The sequence below is a fragment of the Phytophthora ramorum genome (assembly GCF_020800215.1).
Source record: "Phytophthora ramorum isolate Pr-102 chromosome Unknown Phyram_PR-102_s0001, whole genome shotgun sequence".
Lineage (NCBI taxonomy): Eukaryota > Oomycota > Peronosporomycetes > Peronosporales > Peronosporaceae > Phytophthora > Phytophthora ramorum.
This window is the reverse complement of record NW_027150647.1, coordinates 1,798,108-1,811,009: the sequence shown is the minus strand read 5'-3', so window position 1 is coordinate 1,811,009 and position 12,902 is coordinate 1,798,108. Positions and strand designations below refer to the sequence as shown.

At 52.6% G+C, this 12,902-nt stretch overlaps 2 protein-coding genes across 2 annotated transcripts; one reads left to right on the top strand and one right to left on the bottom strand.

The window, feature by feature from the left end:
* Nucleotides 1–5,836: 5,836 nt before the first annotated feature.
* KRP23_335 (Secreted RxLR effector protein 124) lies at nucleotides 5,837–7,038 on the top strand (the record flags this gene model as incomplete). The annotated part of the gene is made up of 2 exons (XM_067887967.1): nucleotides 5,837–6,893; nucleotides 7,016–7,038. The coding sequence occupies 2 exons, from the start codon at nucleotides 5,837–5,839 to the stop codon at nucleotides 7,036–7,038; spliced, it is 1,080 nt and encodes a 359-aa protein (XP_067750892.1).
* Nucleotides 7,039–10,970: 3,932 nt separating this feature from the next.
* Nucleotides 10,971–11,360, bottom strand: KRP23_334 (uncharacterized protein; the record flags this gene model as incomplete). Its single annotated transcript, XM_067887956.1, has 1 exon — nucleotides 10,971–11,360. The coding sequence occupies one exon, from the start codon at nucleotides 11,358–11,360 to the stop codon at nucleotides 10,971–10,973; it is 390 nt and encodes a 129-aa protein (XP_067750891.1).
* Nucleotides 11,361–12,902: the final 1,542 nt, after the last annotated feature.

Below are 12,902 nucleotides of genomic sequence, written 5' to 3'. Positions count from 1 at the left end.
CGGTCGTACGCCTTCTGGAACGCCTTCTTCGTCTGGGTATCCAGTTGCAGTGAGCTTACCACCGTGCTACCCGCCGTCGAGACTGCGTGCACTCTCATACGCAGCTGAGTCGTGCCCACATCGTGCAATTCCGTTGCCGGCTGCTTGACGGCAAGCATCACGTCTTGATCACGCGTAGGTATGCTTCGGATTTTCTCCGTCGTCTTCGTCCGGCGCGAGGCCGCTTGCCGAATGTCCGTACACGTCGGAGACGTAAGACACGCTGCACAGAGCGAAACCGCCACTGGTTTAGATTCGTTATCATGTTGTCCTTCCCCCGGACTTGATGAAGACCCAGGTGGGCACGACAAGACATCAGCGACGACGTTCAAAGCGCCTGGACGATGATGCAGCGTGAACTGGAAGGACGCAGAGAAGTCGCGCCAACGTGCGAGTCGACCGGACAGGCGAGGATGTTGCAGAAACCACTTGCACGCCGAGTTATCGATGTACACTTCAAACGAACTCCATGGAGGTAGTGACGCCAACGGGTGAGGGCTTGCTTGATGGCAAACAGTTCCTTCTCGTGGACCGGCCAGTTCAGCTCATGAGGGCCTAGCTAATTGCTGAAGAACGCCACCGGAAGATCACTGCCATCGTGCAGCTGGGAGAGTACTCCACCAATGCAAGCATGGCTTGCGTCCTTTGTCACGATAAACTGCCTGTCAAAGTCAGGGAGGCGAAGTACCGGAGCGTGCTGGAGCGCTAGCTTGATAGCATTGAAGGCCTGGCGCTGCGTGTCATCCCACGCCCACGGCACGTCCTTCTTGACCAGTGCGCTCAGCGGTAGCACGAGCGTCGCAAAGCGGTGAATGAACCGACGATAGTAGCCAGCAAGCCCTACGAACCGCTGGTGATCCTTGATATTGCTAGGCTCCATCCACTCGGCGATCGCACGGGTCTTGCGAGCGTCCACGTGTAAGCCGTCGACCGAGATCGTGTGGCTCAGAAAATCAACAGAGCGCTGGCCGAAATCACACTTGTCGGGACGTGCGTACAGCTTGTGCTGACGAAGCACTTCACACACCCGCTGGAGATGCTCGACATGGTCTGCCATCGAGCGCCAGAAGATGCAGATGTCATCGAGGTAAACGACAACGAACGCTAAGTGACTCAACACCTTGCGCATCAGGCGCGTCCACGAGCCCGGTATCCTGGCCAGACCCATGGGAGCGACGTTCTAGTGATAGATGTCTTGGTTCGTCCTGAACGCCGTGTACTGCTTCGACGTAGGGGCCATGCGCATCTGATGATAGCCGCTGGCGAGGTCGAGAATCGTAAACACCACCGCTCCTACCATGCGATCGAAGAGATGTTCGATGTAGGGTAGCGGTATTTTGGCAACTTCTGAGGCAGCGTTCACCAGTCGATAGTCAATGACCCATCGAATCGCCATGTGCGGGTTGTTTGAATGCAGCCACTCCAGTCGCGATGGGAACTTGCCGGTAGACGGATCCTTCTTGGGCATCCCGAAGATGTTGGATACCCATGGAGAATCTGACACCTCGATCCAGTTCTTCTTCAGGAGCTCTGCCACAAAGATGTCCAGCGCTTCCTGCTCGACCTTCGACAGACAAAATACTAGGCTTCGCCCCTGGCTTCAAGATGACTTCGTGCTCGATCGATCGGTGCGGTGGTAAACCTGGTGGAAGGTCTGCTGGAAAAACATCCGAGAATTCCTCTACCACTGCTTGAAGCTGCGGCGGAACGGTTTTCACCTTGGGGATGCCTTGACCGTGACATGATACAGCTCGACGTACTCCTCAGCCTTGACCTTCGTCGCGAACTGAGCGGCTGAAATGATACACAGCGGGGTGGCTGCTTGATTATCTCCGTCCTTGCCCGAGCCGTGAGGCGACGGCCGACAACCAAGTGACGCAATGGAGCTTGGACCCAATGGCATATGAAAGTATCCTGCCTTGACGTGATCATTGAGCTGCTGGCGCAAGTTCGAGGGCAGTGGATGCTGAAGAAGCTCCGACGTCACCTCTACCGCAGCCACTGTTGGAGGGGCTAAGTCGAGGCTGTCGTTTATCGAGCGGGCATCCAGCACGAGACGCGGTCGTGGGAATCGCATCACACCAGTTTGCCAGTTGATGATCGGGTTGAACTGCACTAGCCAAGGATGGCCGAGAATCACGACTTGGTTCGACGATACCTCCCACTCGATGAGGGAAACATCAGCGAATTCTCTGCCGTCAAAGCTCAGTGTCTCGCAGCAGCGGTGCACCGTGCGGGCAGGAGTCGTAGTACCGTCGAAGCGCTCCGCAGTCACTTTGGCCGCATCTACGAAGTGTTGAGCGAGGCCAGGGCGCACGATGTTGCGTTCTGCTCCACTGTCGATCAAGACACGCACCACTTGGTCGTTCATCATCCCTTCAAAGCGCAGTAGCTCGCGTTTGGACGGAGCTACGCTGTCAACGGACACCATGAGTTGTAAGCTGTCAATGACTTCAACAAGGTTGTCGTTGTCGTCAACAAAGTCCTCTTCGTCGTCGGAGTCGTCTTGGGCCTCGACCACGCAGCGGAACGAGCTCTGGTTCGCTCTGAACGAGCTGCGTCCGTGTGGTGGCCGGGAAGGACCACGAGGGCTGTTGCGAGCCTGACGCTTGCGGCAGTCAGCTAGACGGTGACCAGGCTCCTTGCAGTAGAGACACAGGTTTCGCCGCATACACTCTTGACGGGAGATGATGCGAGCGTTGCCGATCTCCATTGGAGTTGGTTGCTCCTCCATGCGCTGTCTGGGTTGCGGAGACGAGCGACATTGCGACGACTGGTGTCCTGTTCGACCAAGCTGCCGTGAAGAGACGAAGTGGGTGCGGTCGTACATCAGCGCGAACGAGATTGCTTCCGTGGTGGTCCTGAACTGCCTCAACTTCACCTCTTGTTTGATGTCAGTCAACAGACCCTTCTGGAAGTGCATCACCTTGTCGATGTCAGACATGTCTTCCACCTTGCAGATGAGGCCTCGGAAAGTGGCGACGTAGTCTTCGAGACACGAGCAGTTTCTCTGGCGCAGGCGAAGCAGCTGGTTGCGCAAGTGTTCTTGGCGATCCGGCGCTGTGAACTCGCTCGTCAGAAATTCTTCAAACTGCGTAACAGAGTGCAGGAAGTGTCCATCGTGGAAGACGTACTCACGATACCACGCCGCAGCAGGCCCTTTCAGGTTTGCTACCAAGAGAGACAGCGGTCGCTGTTGAGGCGCTTCTGACCCATACTTGATGTTCTTCGACTCGAAGTAGAGCTTGGCGCTGAACATGTAGTCACCGACGTCGTCTTCTTTGGTTCCCGAAAACTTGGGCATGGTAATGCCCTCAGCTCGGTATTCTCGAGTGTCGACGGCAGGAGACTCACTCTGCTGCTGTTGTTGCTGCTGAGGTGGCGCCTGTTGCTGCTGCAAGGTTGCTGCCATCTGACGCTGGAGATCGGCCGTCTGCGCCATACACTGTTGCTGCTGCTCGTGCATCATTGCTGCAAGAGACGCAAACAACTGCTGCATGCTGTCGCCGTGCTGCATGGGTTGTTCGTCCATGATTGCGCCTACGCTAGCACGTCGTCACTTAGATGACTGGGGCGCGCAAGCTCCTCAGCCAAATCAATTAAAGTTGGAGCGAAGTCACAGACACTCCCTGGAGCGCTGCTTCCGTCAAGTCAGAGAAACCCAAAAGTTGGACGAAGTCACAGACGCTCACTGGAGCGCTGCTTCCGGCAAAGCCTGAGGAACCCAAAGCCGACGCTGTACCCTTTTCCTGGTACACCCCCGAAACCCCAGTCCTCTCTTAAACGCCCCTGGCGACGCCAACTAGGAAGACCGGGTGCGACCCTTGGTGAGAGCACACGCCGACTGAGTGTAGTCGACGAACAACCTCGGAGAAGCGGAGCACCGGCGATGCTGATGGCGATTGGTCGTTACGGGCCAATTAGCGGTCGACACGAAAATGCGTGCGACAAGGCGGGTCTGCGCAGATGAATTCTCTCCCCCAGAAAAGAAAAAAGCGGCGCCGCGGAAGCAGACAGAGAACGGAGCGGTCGGATGAGCGGGCACACGCGCGGCTGAACGGACGAGGAAGGCGAGGGCGTACAAGCGTGGTGTACGGCCTGGTAGGAACGGAGGCGTGCGTGGGCGACGCGAGCTGAAGATCGGACGGACGGAGCGACTGGAACTGGACGGGACGAAGCGTGCGCTGCTACCAAGTGTAAGGTTTGGCTGGGGCGTTTGTCTTTGAAGGCAGATTGAAAACTGAATTGATCTTATGTGTGTGTGTGCTATATGTCTACCTACGAGCGCGCTGGGAGTGCGCTCTTGAACATGCAGTGGTTGGCTATGGTTCGCCGTGGCGCGTGCTTGCGCAACCTTCGTGAGTATGCAGATGTCGATCTCGGCTCTCTGTGCGGACTCTCCTGGTGATGGCGTGTCGCTCTGCTTTTGTACTTGCAGATCGTTACAACCTTGCTGTGCCCATTTGCTGTCGCCCCATCCGTCACTCCAGCCGTGCATGCCTCTGAACAGTGGTCTTACAACCACTTCACGACTTCGAGGTGGCCATTTCGCGTCATATCGAGACACTCCAGTGGCTGCTGGAACAAGATTTCGTCATGGAAGACAATGCTGGGGTTGAAGTGAAGGCAGCGGAAAAGGGACATACTAAATATTGTCGCTCTTGCCAAAACCTGCAATCTGTATACCAGCCCTGTCAAGGGTGTCGAATTCGCAGTTGTTAACGCAAGCCTGCTCTTTGCATGCATGACAGCAGAAACATATCTACACCTTTTACCAGGCAAGTTGAGCACTTTCACAAGCAAAACGGATTTGGCCAGCTTGCGCAACTTAATAATCTAACGAAAAAAGGACGCTTGTCAGGCAAAGTGGTTTTCTGATATAATTTTCCCGTGCAAAGTGGTTTATATCAAAACTACTGTCCACCGACAAGTCGCTCAGCAGTCTGTCTTTCATGACGGCCATGGTCATGTCCGCCTGCTCGTCGAGGTACTCCTCGAGCTTGGACATGACCTCGACCGTCATCTTGATGCACGCAGTCCACACGCCGCCACGCGGCTGCTGCTCGATGCTGCCCTTAGCTGTGATGCGCCGCGCAGTAGTGACAGACACAGCATTGCTAGCCGCAACGCCCAGCCAATCATGGCCTGCCAAAAACGCGTCGAGTACGCGCTTTTTCGCGCTGTTGCGCTCAAACTGCTTGGCTTCGCGCGATACAAGGGGCGGTGTCTGGGGCGTCGCAGACGTGGGCGGTGGGGTCATTGTTGGAGAGCGGCTTGGGGAGGCTTGGGGGGAGGATGTGAACACGCAAATGAAGGAGTGTGTCTGCATGGAGACCATGGGCGGCTTCGCCAGTATCGAGTGGCTCACGTTGCTTCCACACCACTTTGGTTGGAAAAAATATGGCGCCAAACCGCTTTGGCTGTAAAACCTTATTTTAGGTGAATTAATAAAACCTCGATTGACCGTTTTGCTTGTGAAAGTGTTCAACTTGACTGGTAGAAGGTGTAAATTGTAGCCTCTAATTCGCAGTAGAAGCCGAGATATCGGCAACGATCCGCTCCGAAATTGGGGGTCCTATCGATTCGGCGCGCACGGTACACGGGGCTCTGCTAAAACGGTTGTTGAAGTCCCCACGCCGCACCGGTTTTGACGCTGGGTCCTCGTGGCATGGGGAGGAGGTATCGTGCAAAACCGTGGTGACCTGCGCACAACTGGGGTGTATCATTTGTACCCAAGACACAGGTGGTGTGGAGTTTGCAGGTTGTCTGTGGTCATTCAGCATTTGCCATTGCAACGATGGCATCTCCCCCACCTCCACCTCCTACTCCGCTGGTAGCTGCGTCGATTCTCACCAGTTCCAAGCGCGAGTTGTCATCGTTGTTCCACATCACTGAAAAGGTTTCTTCCTTCCTGGACACATCGGTGGAGCTTCCACTGCATAAAGCCTGCACGTTCGGCTCTCTGAAGCTATTGAACCGCATCTGGAACAGTACAATCGACCTGGAGCACGAAACTGAGCCATTCTGGTCTGTTCGAAGCTTTCTCCGCTCGGACAAGCACTACCAAGATTTCCAGTTCACGGCTTCGTTAGTCGAGGCAGTGAAGCAGAGGAATCTCGAGATGGTGCAGTGGCTCTTTGAACATTTTCCCGAATGGGGTGTGGGTCGGGAAGTAGTTGAGGCGGCGGCAGAAGTTGGAGCTCTGAGTATCCTGCAGTTCTTCGGCCAAAACGGCAGGAACCTCAATCCTCATGATGACGACGAAGAGGATGAGGATGAAAACAACAGAGAGCAGCGAGGCATCGACTGGGGCTACGAGGATGCGACCAAAGCGGCCGTGGCTGGTCATAGAGACGTCGTTATGTGGCTTTATCAACACGCTGGAAGCTACACGAGAGATGATCAGAAGACAACGTTGGCTGTTATTGCCAGTGGAGATGTGGATTTGATCCAATGGCTCTGGGAACGGCTCGACATGCCGCCTGGTAATGGAATGCGTGAGGCAGCAGCGAACGGGCACATTGAAATGCTGGAGCTGTTGGAATTTCAGGGCTACGGCGGCATTGACGTTGGGCAGCTCGTGAAAACTGCTGAGGCTGGCCAATTGAATGCTGTTCGATGGACTATCCGAGATTTGGATAGACAAGATCGCAATTACCGTGATTGGGGGGACTGCGGATTCGCCCTGAGATCCGATTCAAATAGTGGACGCGTTGAAATTACTCGCCTCGGTTGGGAAGCGGGGCTTGCCATTCACGCTGCTGCAGTGAATGGACACCTGGACGTTGCAAAGTACCTCTACGATCGCATCGACATTCGACTTGATTTTGACGACAAAGTGCATGGCGGCAGAGGTCCGAACACCTGGATGAAGGTGTTGAAAAAATTGGAACCTAGATCTGAAACCAATTTATCAACAGTCTCAAGAGATACGATGGTGCTTGCTGCGGAGCGAGGCTTTCTCGATGTTGTCCAGTGGCTATGGGCAGAATTTGGTGATGACCCAACGATGAATCTCTTGTCTGCGTGCACAAACGAGCAATCGAGGTACCACGATTGTGCACTTGACGCAGCTGCTGCTACTGGGCACTTGGCGATTGTTCAGTTCCTGCATCAAATTGGCCAAGATCCAGTCCTCGAAGACACCCGCAACCTGAAACGCAGACGGCTGCTCAAGTTCCCAGAACTGTGCTGCCATGGAGATCCAGGTTCCAGCTCTGCACAGCCATTGGGGCCTTCCCCACCAGGGACGCCAACCTGCACGGTGGCAGCAATGGATCTTGCTGCAGCCTATGGCCACCTAGACGTCGTTCGGTGGCTTCACCATAACCGGACGGAGGGTTGTACTACAGACGCCATGGACTATGCTGCACGAAATGGTCACTTGAACGTGGTGCAGTGGCTCCACCAACATCGCGGAGAAGGATGCACTCCGAAGGCAATGGACGGAGCGGCGACTAACGGCCATCTGGATCTAGTGAAATGTTTGCACCGTCACAGAACGGAAGGATGTACTGCGGCGGCAATGGATGGAGCAGCTAGCAATGGGCATCTTGATGTCGTACAGTGGCTCCACTGCAACAAGTCTGAAGGTTGTACGACTGTTGCAATGGACGGCGCCGCTGCTTGCGGGGCACTTGATGTTGTAAGGTGGCTGCATCATACCCGCAGTGAGGGCTGCACGACAGCAGCGATGGACGGCGCTGCTGGGAATGGCCATCTTCGCGTTGTTCGGTGGTTGTATGACAATCGCGACGAATGGTACTCAGTAGCAGGCATGGACCAGGCACTTCAAAGGTCCGAGTTTGAATGCTTGGCACTACTGGACAAGATAAAGCGAGGAAGTTTGACCGCTTTGCGAGGTGTGGCGGACTCAGGCGTTCGTAGATGGCTTCTTGAGCGGTACCCCGAATACAGGTCTTGGTATTATTGATAAGCTGGCCAAGAGTTCAGATGGCTGCACGACCAGCGAAAGTTGTACGACAAGTGATGAGCAATGTCATCTTGAATTTCAAATTCGACTTTGCTCTCCCTAAAACGGTTGGATCTTTGAGCGTAGTCAACATTGAGTAAATGCAACCATCGACTATTATTAAGATTGAAATCGAGCTGCCTTTGATCAATGAGAACCGTTCCGAAGGCTGGACACCCAGCGCAGTAGGAAACGTTGCAGGCATTTCGAGATCGTGTTGCTATTGTACAAAATAAGAGGCGAAGGCTGCGCGATCGAGCTGGGAACAGATGAGCTTCAGATGTCTGAGATCCCCAAGTGGTTGATGAGTCACTATCATAGTGCCGTACGAGCTATCGTTTTCATGAAACAATTGCACAAAAGTTACTTCCTCTACGAATGCATTTGAAATATGTATGGATTCGATTGGTGTGCGACACACATATTTTGCCAACAATCAATCCTGCCAGAAAAAGTCGAGATGAACTCGTAGACCAGCGCTGCTCATTGTCGTGAAGCTGCTGTTCCACGCCAAGGGCGAGTTCTTGAACCTTCCCCACGTTGTGGCTGCAGTCTCTACGACCCTGGACTCTGCGGTGGATTCACTCCCTCTGAACGAGGCGTGCAAGCGGAATTCAATCCAGCTGCTGAGTCGGATTTGGGCCAGCAGCGAGATTTTCACCGTTCGCAACGAGAATATGGCGCAACTCTCCTGGACGTTACGGAGACTTGTTCGCACGGATAAATACTACCGACAGTATCAGTTCTCACTGTCGCTGGAGGAAGCTATTCGCCTACACAATCTAGAGATGGTCAAGTGGCTCGCTTCTAGGTTCCAAGGCTGCATGGTGCGTGAAATACTGTGAGTCAAGCAGTTGCAACGGGGTCCATCCCGTTGCTGAAGTCTTTGCTTGAAAGTGGCAATAGTTCAGTGAATCCAAGTGTTCAAGCTACAGACGTGGGTATTCGTGTTCAGTGGAGCGAGAAAAATCTCTCTGACGCAGCGTCAAGTCGGCGTAGTGACGTCGTGTGGTGATTGCTTGAGCACTTTTCAGATGAAAGTCACGACAAAGACAGATCTCTGCAGATTGCAGTGAATAATGGTGCCGTGCCATTGGCTGATTGGTTACTCCAGCAAGGTGCAAGATGGCCGAGAAATACACAAGGCCTGCAATTGGCGCACTCTGCGGCAGCTCAAGGACGTATCGATGTGCTCAAATGGCTGGCGAAGCAAGGTCACGTGGAGGGGCTTATTGGACTGGTGGTGATAGCTGCAGATAAAGGAGAACTCGATGTTGTCCAATGAGTGATCAATCGCGATACACGAAAGAGTGGCGGTACATATCTCACTGACTAGGGTGGGGAAATTAGCCTCTTCATTCATAGTGCTGCAGTGGCAGGCCATTAGAAGTTGCAAAGTATCTTCGAGCACGCACGAAAAGCCGACGGACAGCTTACAGCGCGCAGTGGAGCAGGCAAAACAACGTCGGAGCCTCCAAAAATTGTCTATGTACCTCAGTTACTACGACAATTCTGGAATAGTACCAGGGAAAACGATGGCGGATGCAGCGGAGAAGGGTCGTCTCGACGTGGTTCAATGGTTGTACGCAGACTACGGCGAAGATCTTCATACTGACTTGTTTGGCTATGGTGAAGCGAACATGTGAGATATTTCGATCGCGATGGATGCGGCTGCAAGCAGTGGACATCTTGATGTGATGAAATATCCGAATCAACTACATATTTTGATTTAAACGAAGGGTAAATGAAATGATTGCGAAAAGGGATCCAGTCCAAAAAGCACGACGGCAGCAATGCATCTGATAGCTGAGCATGGTTACCTGCAAGTTGTAAAGTGGCATTTCCTTACAACAGAAAGGAAGGCTGTACAACGAGTGCAGAGGATGCTGCGGCAAGACGTGGTAAGTTACAGATAGCCCGGTGGCTTCATGAGCACCGCTTCGAAGGATGCATGGCAGTAGCAACGGGAGCAGCGATGGATGGTGCGGCAGAGCATGACTCTCTGAAACTGGTAAAGTGGCTCCATGAAAACACCAGCGCTGGTAGTACGACCAAAGCATTCGACCAAGCAGCCAATTTCGGGCATTTTGGCGTAATGCAATGGTTGCATTTGAACAGGTCAGAGGGTGTACACCGGATGCAATGGACGGAGCTGCTGAGAACGGCATTGTGGAGATTGTAGAATGGTTACATCAGAATCGGGTCGAGATGTGCACGCAGCGAGCCATGATCAATGCTGCTAGTGGTAGGTCTCTTGATGTTGTTCGCTGGTTGTCTGTGCACCGAAGAGAATTTTTTTTTCCTCTAAAGGTATTGATGCTGCCGCAATGTCCGACCAGTTCGAAGTATTGCTGTTTATGTACCACGAACTTCACGCAAAGTTCACTGAGGAAGACTTAGATGGCATCTTCGACAACCAAACACCCGAAATTCAGGCTTGGATCTGCGAGCATTATCCAGGGTCTCGATCTCAAATGAACGACCGGTGACCTCAATTTTTAAGTCGAATCACCAACCTTGCGTGATTTTATTCCAGTGCCAATGGCGTCGCCTTTGCTTGTAGTAAAGCTGCTGTTTGCTCGATTTCGATCTGCTTCTCGATGTCTCTCTTCCTGGACGCTGCAACCCCAACCTAGCCTACAAGTTTGTACCTACAGAGTTTCTTGCTCGCATCTACAGCAACAGTGAAACGTTTGCAGACAGATCAAGAGGATGGCTCTGGACGCTGTGAAAATTGCTTGGAGAAACACTATTAACCGATCTTACTGAAGGAGGCTATTGACTGAAGAGTCTGGGGATGCAGTGAATGCCAACTGCACCATCACCAGAGAAGTACTTACGTAGCGGCCAACCGATCTGGGGTGGGGACAATTACTTTTTTCAACACAGTAGATGCAGTAGACTACAGCCAACGAAACTACTGTAGGCGGTTACAGGCATTTGCGTGATACGAATCACTCTACCCCAGTTTGAACCTAGTCCACGTATTGCGCCAACCGTTAAATCCTAGCACAAGCGACTCCATAAACTTGCTCCCAAACAGCGCTCTCTCTTCTGCGTCCGATCCAGATTCGTCAGACTGGGTGAAGTCGTACACCTTTGATGCGTCGGTGGAGGCAGAGTCATCGTCAACCTCGCGCAGACTGTCCGGGTCGATCGTGATCACCATCGTGCCAGTAACGTTGCCATACTTGAACGGAATCTTCTTCACGAAAAGCTCAGGGACTTCGTTTGTAGCTGCTGAAGACTTGGTCTTTGCAGCTACGGCAGCGTCACTGGCGGTGGCGACATCGGCACTAGCTGCGAGGAGTGTGACAGTAGCTGCTAACAGCACTTGAGAGACACGCATCGTGCTTGAAGGCGGATAGAGGGTGTCGGTGTGTAAAGTCGGCTTGTGGACGAAGTAGGGAACTTCAAAGTGAAGAGGCTTTCACTAAAGGCATCGACACGTACGTACATGTCCTCAGTTGGAGTGTGCCAGCTCCCTCTTTTTTCCTCATCCGCCGCCGCATGGGTTGTGGCCAAAGATGTGCAGTTGCACGATCGAACACAGTTGTGCCCCCACCACTTACACCTTATAAACTGTAGCAATTTAATATCTTAACCATTTGAGTACGTCCGTGTGTTGTACTCGTGCAGTACAGTCATGCACCTCATTTTCCGCAGGGTGGACCATATCTTATTTACAAGAAAACTACTTCTCACAATATTTATTTACGTAGTTTTCGTTCAAATCAGGGTATATTATCCTAGGTTACAAGTTTATAGCGGTGCCGAAAACGAGGTCCACGACACCTAGTATCGCACAAGCAGGATAATAGACAACGATGTGTCCGTGATACGTTTGCATGTACCGTACTGTACTTCGTAGTCGTTGACGTTCTACTTCGGAGGGCATTCGTGAGCTTACCATATGTTGCTATTGCATCTTACCTGGAAATCGCGTACCCGGGCATCTTACTCAAAATGACGTTGTTGATCAGTTATGCTGCTACGAGGCTACCGTTTGAGGTAAATTGCACGCATTTCAGGATTCTTCGAAGTGCAAGCGGCTTATGATTATGTCCCTACGATACCTCATAACCACCCTAATCACCGTAATCGACGTAATCGACAAATCGCAAGTGGCCTTCACAGTCACGCCTCCCTAACTAAGCCTCTCTACCTGACTACGCGTTCTTTATCTGGTTGTCGTCTCTGTGTGCAAAAGAGTTTATATGACTTTCACTATAGAAGTTCTCTAATTGACTAAAACCCTCCTTATTCTCTCTAACTGACACCCCCGGACGGTGGGGGAACTCCCTAAATGGACGCCAAATGCAGGTAAGCTTTCTGACATATTTGGCTCATGCTTGGCGAACTTACTGATTGATATTATATTTGTAGGCATTATCCGATCGTTTAAGGCACGCTACCGTCGTCGATTTGTCCGCTGATGCCTTGACGTAATGGAAGGCGACATAAAGCGGAAACTGAACCTTCACGAGGCAATCCAGTTCAGCAGCGATAGTTGGGGCGATGTGACGGCCGATTGCATACGCAACTGCTGAGTGAAGTCAAGGATCGTAGACGCTACGTTGTTAGGGGGAGCTCCTCTAGGCAGGGAGTATGCGTTGGCTGCTGAAGAAAGTGTGGTAAACGATATTGTGAGCATGCTGGAGGGGGTTAGCGCCCACGATAGTGTTGCCCATTACTTGGAGATTGATTCTGACGTTGAAGTTCACGAGCTCCCAGAAAGGCGATGCCGAGGACGATGATGCTGAAGAGGTGGATGGTGACGTGGACGACGAGATAGACAAACCCCCTGTGCCAGCATCGACAGCACTCGCCTATTGTATGGAGCTTTCTTCGTTTCTATTCCAGTGTGAAGGGGATACAAAGCGGGAACTGG